The 9830-nt window shown below is 36.0% G+C and overlaps 2 protein-coding genes across 2 annotated transcripts; both read left to right on the top strand.

The window, feature by feature from the left end:
- Positions 1–4973: 4973 nt before the first annotated feature.
- LOC128259237 (uncharacterized) lies at positions 4974–6071 on the top strand. The gene is made up of 3 exons (XM_052991498.1): positions 4974–5168; positions 5227–5684; positions 5857–6071. Exons 1-3 carry the CDS (start codon positions 5031–5033, stop codon positions 5951–5953), a joined length of 693 nt encoding a protein of 230 aa, XP_052847458.1. The 5' UTR covers positions 4974–5030; the 3' UTR covers positions 5954–6071.
- Positions 6072–7117: 1046 nt separating this feature from the next.
- Positions 7118–8680, top strand: LOC128266229 (uncharacterized). The gene is made up of 3 exons (XM_053002585.1): positions 7118–7355; positions 7733–8163; positions 8229–8680. The coding sequence occupies exons 1-3, from the start codon at positions 7227–7229 to the stop codon at positions 8314–8316; spliced, it is 648 nt and encodes a 215-aa protein (XP_052858545.1). The 5' UTR covers positions 7118–7226; the 3' UTR covers positions 8317–8680.
- Positions 8681–9830: the final 1150 nt, after the last annotated feature.

Below are 9830 nucleotides of genomic sequence, written 5' to 3'. Positions count from 1 at the left end.
GTATGTCCATAATGTATGCTTAAGTTTAACTTTAGTTATGTTTGTTATTTTAGTTTTTAAGTGAAGTTTAAGAAGAAGAAATCTGATAATGAGAAATGCGTTGAACAGGAGGTCAACAAAAATATACCAAAATATTAAAAAAAATGAAAATGGATAAATTGGATTTTTATTATTTTGAAACATTCTAACTTTTAGTTCTTTGTACTTTTTGTCGTTTCAAATAGAATATTGGTTTCGGAGGGACACATATTTTTTCAAGTTAAAACAAAGAGAATCATTTTCGTTTTCAACTATGCGTAGCATACTTTTCGGAGCCATGTTTAAATTGATAACAGAATTTGTAATTCTGGCGTACATACTTTTCGGAGTGTCTGTAAATGTTACTTAACATTTTCAAATTCCTATGTTACTTAACACTCAAAATGAATGAGTTTAACATCTCTATTTATATTTAACTGTTGCTTTAATAATGATTTCATTGGAATTTGTTAAGCATAAATTGCTGTAGGTATTGCATTTAATCGCAGCCTTTGAAGGAACGACTACCAAAGGCTCTAAAAAGACTGTTTACTTATAAAAGAACCACATATTTTACTTATTACCGAAACAATAATAAACTGTATAAACTAAATCCTAGTTGGTAAAGCTTTGTAAACTATATCTTGATGAAAAATCCAACCAAGAAGCGAAAACGAAAATCAGATAAAACACCCATTAGGTATATCGAGTGAACCATTTTAGCGGGCGCCCTTGTCAATGAACCCCCGCGATTTAGAGAACACTTCCTAGGTTGTATCAGTAATGTAAATAGCAGACGGGGATTATTGCCTCCCCCTGCCTCGTAACCGGTAAAAATATCCACTAATAGTCCCCAACCTTCCCATTTCCCCCAGCGATATGTGTGTGGAAGCGAAATGTTAAATTTTCTTATATGAGCACAATGCAATGTATCCTATAAACCGTAGTCTATACATACATACATATTCGTACATACAGTACATATAGCTTAGAATGGAAGGAGCCCAGATGATATGCTTATATTGATAAGAGCCGATCCTTAGACCTCCCCTCCCAAGAGTAGCAACTTAAAAGGATTACAACTTTGTCTAGATTAACTTCTTCAGCCATCAGCCATATGATATGCAATAAATGCTTTAGATCAAGTTCAAGACGTTGTGATTTTTGGAAAACAGCCAGTCAAAATCAAGGTTTTTCTAAACCAAAATGCGTATATACATATATATAGTATGAAACAGACCCCGGATAAATATATTGCAGTAGCACAATCAAATGGAGCGAGTGACAACAAAATAGAACAGCAGCTTAAAAGGACAAATCCTAAAAATTAACTAGATATATGGTTATCAACTTTTTTTTTCGAAGACAAAAACTAATAGCTCGTTCTTCTTCTTTATTAATGGTTTACATTGTTAACAGACATCTTTTCATTAATGCTTTATTTTGAATCGTACATATCAACGATCGTATTATGTAATATAGCACACCTGGTTTCTAATACTATCAATATCAGTACAAACACTATATTAAAAAAAACAAACTTTTATCCTAAACTTAAACCTTCCAAGCAAACCAAACTCGATAAGAACTTTTTCTCCATCGCAAGTTGTATATACGGACTTCAATAAGAAAATATGCTGTAGCTCTTCCAAAAAAGTAGACCATAAATGTATAATGTTAAAGAACCCTTTGTTAGGCATCAAATTTAATTGAATTGAATTATATGTAAATAATTGTTTTCCTGTTAGTTTACTAAACACTTTTGGACAGCATATCAAGCCAATGAATCGTATTTAAAGATTTTCGTATACCAACCAAATCCTTTTCTACAACTGCTTAGATTTTATACGGAGTATGAGGCGGATCTTTTCATTTAAATGCATAGAAAAAACAAAAAGGAGCGATTTAATCGAATTTATAATGTTTAATGGCAGTTAATCGAAGTAAAAGAAGTCCCAAGGGGAAAACCCCAAGCATCAATATAAATATCAATTAAATTAACAAAATGATTAGCAATTAATTATGCCCGAACAACTAGCTAGTTTATACATTTTTTGTAAAACCAATTAAACAATTAGTTTCACCTTTTTCAATAAGCAGATATGATAATAATTAAAAGAACGAAAAAGAAAAACACAAATCAAATTATGAAATATAAAAAAAAATGCGTTTAATTTTTTGCCAATATTTTTGGCTGGTATATTCTGTGACGAAACAAAGAAATACTTTTTTTCTACATAAGGAAAAAGGCTAACCGGAGTACCAAAAATAGTCCATAGATATTTTAAAAAACAATTATTTAGATGGGCGTAACTATTCCCCGCATCCTATTAATTCAGTTGGCTTACAAAAGTATGAAACAAATAAGAATATATATATAGCATATATTTTAAATGTACAAAAAAAAAATTTTTTTTTGCCCTTTACTCCCGAAAGAGACGGCATTTCAAGAGAAGGCGTAAATCTGCATCAAATTAAAAATGCGCGCGTGTGTGTTCGACGGAAGATGAGAGGGAAATTGCTGAAGACAGAGGCGCTGAGTTTGTTTTAGCGCTTGTGCATGCAGTTAATGTGCTTATTTTAAAATTTAAATTGGCTTGCGCAGTGCGCACTTGAGTAGGAACTCCACAAAAGAGGACGAGGAGCTGAGAGCATGTGTGTGCGAACTCCTACAAGATTCGCTTTAATAGAAAGTTTTCACTGCCGTTTTCTTATTCTTGGGGTTTTGCATAAAGCTCCTGGTGTAATTAACAGTCACTTGCAGTAAAAGGAATGTGGAGTGAAACCTAGAGCATGTGTGGTTGTGCCAGGGATATATGACTGCATTTAGATAAACAACTTAATTATTTCCACGGGAGCGTACGAGCTGCACTTTTGCTGCGGCTCGAAAACCAGAAAGGGGAAAGGAACTGTAGCTCGTCAAGAGTGTATGCTGTTGTTGAAAGCAACAAGGCTTCAGAGAGCCAATTAAATACTTTGAAGATTGCCTGAAGACCCATAAAAAGTTAAATCAAACTTATGAGGAAAAGAAGGTAGTTAGTTGACGGCAGTACTAAAATAAAGGCAAGTCTATTTCAAGCTATTGTTACGGTCACACACGTGTCGGCAATTTACAAATGATATGTCCACACAATGGATTTAAATAGCTAAATTATATGTATCTCTACTAAAGCAACCTAATAGAAATTGAGACATGTGTTAGATATCAACAATGCGTAAACGCTGGTTCAAGTTCACCTTCTAATTCATTCATTCATAAGACAGTTTATGTAATTGGTAAAATATTATTTATTTTGCATTTTATGGCAAACAGTTTAGAATACATTTTTCAGCAACAAATAGTTATATTATTTAATTAAAAAGTTAAAAGTTGGACATAATAGCATATATATATAATAAATTTATTTTTAAAACAGCATTTGACTATCACTGCACTATTGAGTGCGATGGCAATTAGCTCGGTCCCCTGGAAACCTCAACTCTATTTTGTGTTAATCAAAAGTTTCAGTGGTCTCTTGCTTTTATCCCCAAAGCCCCTCACCTTTTAACAGCAAACTCTAAAAGTTATTCTGCCAGTTGTGCCGGTGAGCGTTTTGTCATTCATTACAAATTTTCACACGTGGCCCAATTAAATTATTCAGTACCATACACACACCCAACCGAATAGTTTTAATTAAATAATAGATACAAGCTACCCTTGCTACGAACTCTAGTTGTGGGCGTGGCACCTTACTGCCAGCTGCTTTGGTCTTTTTTTTTTCCTTTTTGCAAATGGAAAAGTTTTCCAGGGCAAAACGACTCCCGAGACAAAAGCCTATGACCGAATTAAGGTGAATGTGTGTTAACTGTGCCAAAATGTTCGAGTGTTTTTATCATCATCCTCTTCCCTTTCTTTTTACTATCTCCAACTCTTTCTTAGGGAGCTGGTAAAACATTTAAAATTAATGTGCTATGAAGGCGTTTGAGAGCTTACAAGACAAGTCGAAGACATGTCGAGGACATGCAGCCGTTAACATAATCGCTCGAACTTTGAGCACACATATTCCCACCCACTACATGGCACTATTCAACACTGTTCAAAGTAGTTTGAAGTTGACAGTATATTCCCGGAGCATTATTCATTTAGAATCTGTTGTTTTTCTGGGTATGACTTAAAGTGGGTCAACCTTTACTAGGCAGAATTTTATAATTGATAATGTGGGTCAGTGCTGAGCAATGAAATAAAAAGATAGCATTTATAATTTTTTTCTTGACTTTTTTTTAAGAAGTTAAAATAGATGCACGAATATAAAAAGGGGATTTTTATAGTTACACTTTAACGCACACATGAGTTACACAATTATGAGCATTTTTCATACAGAAGAAAAGTTGAACAATGACCCGAAATGGGAACAAGTATCGATGTCCTACGATTTGTTTGCTAAACACTCAAGGTGGTCTATGTCACATATGTCTTATCGCTTATCTATCCGACCATTAGGTATCGCAGGCACATGTTAGGCAATTAACAGTTGCGAGGGGACTAGTAATTGCGTCCTACAGTAGCCATAAGTGTAAAAGATTCTTATCTATTTCTCCACCTGAGACACAGTAGTAACCAATCTTTTTAGAAGATTAAATAAGTCTTGTAAAGTAGAACTTTTATGATAGCCATTCTATCCACATGAAATGCGCATTTCACTTGCATTTTAAGTAAATAATTATCACAATAATAAGCGCGTTTCTTTCAAGATATATTTTATAAATCTGCACATGTATCTTCCTTAAATATATTAAATGGAAAATGGTAAATTAAGTTCGATTTATAAAATACTTTCTGTAGAATCGTATTCAGTATGTAAATCAAAACCAACCCTGGACATGCAATTTTATCATCAGTTTATCGGGACTCATTAGATAAAAACTGATTGATTACCGACTTATGTCAGGTAATTGGTTGATGACCAACCGCCGCATGTTTATGGCTTCAGTTCTTGATCTGAGTCCGAGTCACAAGCAACCCATTGGCCAAAATGTCTTCCACGACACCTGCCTTGGGCCTAGTTTGCCTTTTGGTATTCCTTCAAGGAAGTTTCACAGCCCAAGCTCAGGCTGGCGATTATGTGGAGCTCTGTAATTTAACCAGCAGCATCGCTGTGGATCTTACTCAGGTATGTGAACTAATAAGTTAAAGATATTTTCAGAAAATAAACAGAATTTTTCAACCAGTTCTCTGGCATTTGGTGGGAGGTTGCCCGTCAGCCGGCCGGAAAAGACTTTTGCACCGAGGTTAATATCACAGTGCTGCCAAATCAGGTCCAGGATAATGTTTTGATAGACACCACGTACGGGGTATCGCCCGATTATCCGTGGGTGAATCAAACTATGAATGCCACCCTTACTGTGGAGAACATTACTGTCGCCCAGGATGGCTTCAACTTCACCTACTGGAATCCGCCAGGCTACACTCCCTATGCAGTGTACAAGATCCTCTACACTGACTACACCGATGCGACCTTTATTTGTGGCTATACTAACCAGACTGACAATTCCACGTCTTTTGGAATGATCCTAACTAGAGATCGAACTCCCACCACCGATGCTTTAAATAAACTACAGAGCTTCGCCTTTGGCCTATCCTCTAACTTTTTAAATGGCACCATGCCAGTGATAACTCAGGGCGAATCGTAAGTACCGTTATAAGCCCTGATTAAGTAAAAGTTGATTATACAACATATAATTATACATATGTTAAGATTAAACGAAAAACGTATCAAGAGATATGAATGTGTGTTACTTGTATATTTGTGTCACAATTATGAAAAGTTTATTTTATGCTTATAGTTTTGTTCTTTCCAGTTGCTATGCATCATCCGGAGCCTCTACTATTGTATCCATGCTGTTGATTGCCCTGGCCTTTTTTCTTGGCCTTAGTGCTGACCGTCAAATAATTTAGTCTACACTCAACCAGAACGAGAACAACAACTTATCCTAACTTAAAACTCAATTTTCTTTGTATATAATTTCAAATGTGACGATCAAACAAATAAAAACTTACGCATTTTCATTATCTATTTTTTTTTTTTGTGCTTTAGCTAAAAATAAACATGAGTCGATATCTGCTGTTGGGTTTTAAGCACTTGAAGACCATGAAATATTATTGTACTTTTCCAAGTTACCGATTGCTACTTATTAAAAATGTTTCTTTATCGCAATTCAGTCTTCCTTCTCTTGTTCTTTTATTTTTTGCATTCTTGTTTTTGTCTTTATTGGTGATTCAGTGTCTGCTAGCGATAAAGCCATTTAATCCAGAACTGGAGACATTTGCTCCCCATATGTATATTTGTTTTTAGGGTAGACCACTTAAAAGTATAGATAAAACTCTAAAAAGGAGACTTCAATTAATTTAATACTTGTTTCTTTTATCTTCAGTTTCTGATAAGAAGTCGTACCTTGTTTATGGCATTGCCGAGTGTGAAGAATGAGTAATGTGAATTAGTACAACAGTTTTCAGACGGGAAAAGAAGTTCCATAAAAAAGTAGGATATGGGCTCATAAATAGGAACAAATGAGGAGTGCTTAAAAAAAATGGCCTTGTAATTATTCTTATAATATAACTTTATTGTACAACGAGAATAGATAAAAAAGCAATAAACTTCTTAAAGCTTATTTTATTTCCATATCAAAACCATGACCTATAGTAATTTTCAGTATTTGATAGCTAATCTTTGTTACCACCATAAACCATAAAGATAGTTATTCAAACATGATATAACGATATAGTTTGAGCGTTATGGTTGTTAACGATAACAGGTAAATTAGCCTGCCAATTTATTTATGGCTGGGAGAATCATTTCCTGGAAAACCATGTCAAAGAGCTTAGCAGGTGAGACAACTTATTGACCAAAATGCAGGAAGCGTTCAAGGGAGCCAGAAGAAAAGCGGAAAGCCATAACGATTGCTAGAGCCCCGTGGAATTAGTCATACAGTGGGGCGATAACAAACGTCAGATGTACGTAAATCGGTGACAGAGCCCAGGGGACTCCACAAGTGCAAGTATTGATAATGGCTGCGAAAATACGCGAGAAAGATACACGACTATAAAAGCCAGCCGCGGATGGGCAGCCAGTTCAGTTGTACGACGCACCCGCAGCGAACCGATCGCAGAGCCGGAACCCTTAAAATATAGAACACTAACCGATATAAGTTACTAAACCGCAAGTGACATCATGTGCAAAAGTGTGATGATTTGTTTGGCCCTAGTGGCCTCCATTTCGATGGTGCTGGTCCAAGGCCAAACCCAAACCCAACAAACCTGCGCTCAAGCTACCAGCCTGGACTTTAATAACCAGACCTATGTGAGTGAAAAAGTATTTTTAGTGCTATTGACTAGATTCCATTTGAATAAGTGAATTCAGATTGCTTGTGAATTTAATTTAAAGGATATAGCCATTGCAAAAGGATATATTTATTTTAACTAAAGGTCAAATATTAACACGGACAATGCACCAATTACAGGATATATTTATAAATCCGTTTTTTTTTTCGTTCTTACAAATCGATTCGCCAGCTCAAAAAGAATATTATATCCATTGTGTCCTTCATAAATTCGTTAAAAAATATTTTTTTTAGCGCTTGCTTATAATCATTTTTAAGTGGCAAATATTACCGGGCTCAGAAAATAGTAAATATAAGGTATTCTCCCATTATAAAAATACATTTTTTCCAATTCCAGTTCAGTGGCCAATGGTTCGAGGTGGCCCGCAATCCGGCCGCGAGTGTGGCCTGCATTACCCTCAACGTTGGTTTCTGGCAAAACACCAATATGCTGGTTAATGTCAGCCATTCGAGCAGTAGTACCTCGCTACTGGCCGATGTCCATGAGAGTGCGAATATAACGCTGGTGGCCGGATCCACTGCCGGCTACAATGTGAGCATTGTGAAGGGCAACCAGCAGGAGCACGTCTTCATCAAGCTGCTGCAGTTTGTGAACAACACCTACCTGACGGGATGCAGATATACTGGCAGTGACGCGTCGACCAGCGCCGGTTTTATTTTGGCCAGATCAAATTACACTGCTGAAGGCGTGAAGATTGCAAACACGAATGCTTCTGCGTACTATAGCAACTTCCAGGCCAGCACCTACGGCAATGTCACGCAGTTGAAGTAAGTTTACCCGAAAATAGCCAAGTCTGAGGGTATACTTATTTAGTTAAATTTTAACATTTCAGTTGCTATGCCAGCTCTGCCGGACAGACTGGACCTCTGACTCTAATTTCTGGCTTCCTGGCCCTCGCTCTGCTGCTGATCAAGGCCTAAAGAAGGAGATGTAACATACTGCTGTGCCTAGCTGACATAAAAAAATATCCAAACCAAAACAATTGCCCCAGTTATTGCGTCATTTCTTTATTTAGTTTTTAGTTGACTTTAAACTCTCCGCTTTGCAATTGAGTCAAGGCGAAACGATGTCAATAAAAGTAAACCGAAATGGGAGAGGGCCCCTTAAAAAACCCTCTCCGAAAATAACAAAACTCGATAAAAGGTGTACAGACAATATCAGTATTCTCAACGCTCTGCTGCAATCAGTGCTTTAATTTGCTGGCAACTTGTTCAAAAGTATGCGTGATAAGATAAACGTTAACGACAACAAAATATATGACTATGCCACCAATTCACCCAACAATTCAATGGAGTTCTGTTCCTGTTGTTTTTTTTTTCCTTTGCTAATATCTAACAAGCCGCTCATAAATCAATCAATGGCCGCATGTTCACAGGCAAAAAGATTTGATACGTTTTGCAACTGATTAATTGATTGACAAATCACTTCAGTTCACCTTTTCTACACAGTTGGCTAATTACTCTGCTTTGAAAGCGGTTGTTTAATCGCTTATTGGTAGGATTTCGATGGTCTTATCAATTCGATTAAATGCGCTAATGAGCTTCATAAAGCGATAAGGGAAAAATGGGACGATTTGCTTAGATTTGTTTGGACTATAAGCACTTCAAAGCCAAGAAGAACAATTAAATATTGGTATCATTGTGTACAGACGTGTATCTGATAACGTCAAAATAACAAATATGTCAGTGCCAAAGGCTGAATGATCACAAGACCGAATGACAATTGTATTGGCATTGTAAATGATGTTACCCTTGAAAATAAACTAAAATATTTGCACTTAAAATCGAACCAGACGGAAACAAACAAAAAGACAACGTAATTTTAATTGATGAGAACTTAAACCAAACAAAAGATAAATATGTCTTACCAACAATGCAGTCTTACATAAATGATATATTACACTATTTTAATCTTCATAGAGTCAAGCTTATCGTAAATACTAGTAATACTTTCGTAACAAATAACTAGGGTAAGACTTTGGAAACTTAAAAAAAATGTTTTTAATGGAAAAGCTTAACAAACATAATCAAAACGAGGGGTCTTACTGTATGGAAATATGAATCAGGCGAAAACCAAGGCACATTGTTGGAGGGGGCACTCAATATATTCATACACAAAACAAATTTTCTTTAGCACTTGGTCAGATGTCAGGAAAGTTGTCAACTACAAGATAGAAAAAAAGAAACTCTTAATTGTCAGAGCAAGGAAAAGCCAGCCACGAATTTGGAATATCAGTAGTAGACAATTCAGTTAGCACACACACTCGATGCTGTGATTTGTTTGCCAGCCCCGCTGCCGAAAAGAAAACACTTAAAGTCCTGGCCAAGTCTCAAATCAGACACAAAATCAGACACAAAATCCTCGGCAACTTCTGCCTCTTACACACTTATCGAGCTTCGGGCTGCTGCTGATTTCTTGTTTATTTATTCAGCTT

Source organism: Drosophila gunungcola, chromosome 3R, assembly GCF_025200985.1.
Source record: "Drosophila gunungcola strain Sukarami chromosome 3R, Dgunungcola_SK_2, whole genome shotgun sequence".
In the NCBI taxonomy this organism is placed as follows: Eukaryota; Metazoa; Arthropoda; class Insecta; order Diptera; family Drosophilidae; genus Drosophila; species Drosophila gunungcola.
This window is presented reverse-complemented; position numbering and strand designations above follow the sequence as displayed.

Bases quoted from the DNA above. Each gene is read 5' to 3' on its own strand.
- LOC128259237 (XM_052991498.1), top strand. From the start codon at position 5,031: ATGTCTTCCACGACACCTGCCTTGGGCCTAGTTTGCCTTTTGGTATTC. The intron at 5,169-5,226 runs GTATGTGAACTA...TTTTTCAACCAG, and splicing joins TCGCTGTGGATCTTACTCAG to TTCTCTGGCATTTGGTGGGA. The intron at 5,685-5,856 runs GTAAGTACCGTT...TGTTCTTTCCAG, and splicing joins GTGATAACTCAGGGCGAATC to TTGCTATGCATCATCCGGAG.
- LOC128266229 (XM_053002585.1), top strand. From the start codon at position 7,227: ATGTGCAAAAGTGTGATGATTTGTTTGGCCCTAGTGGCCTCCATTTCG. The intron at 7,356-7,732 runs GTGAGTGAAAAA...TTCCAATTCCAG, and splicing joins ACTTTAATAACCAGACCTAT to TTCAGTGGCCAATGGTTCGA. The intron at 8,164-8,228 runs GTAAGTTTACCC...TTAACATTTCAG, and splicing joins GGCAATGTCACGCAGTTGAA to TTGCTATGCCAGCTCTGCCG.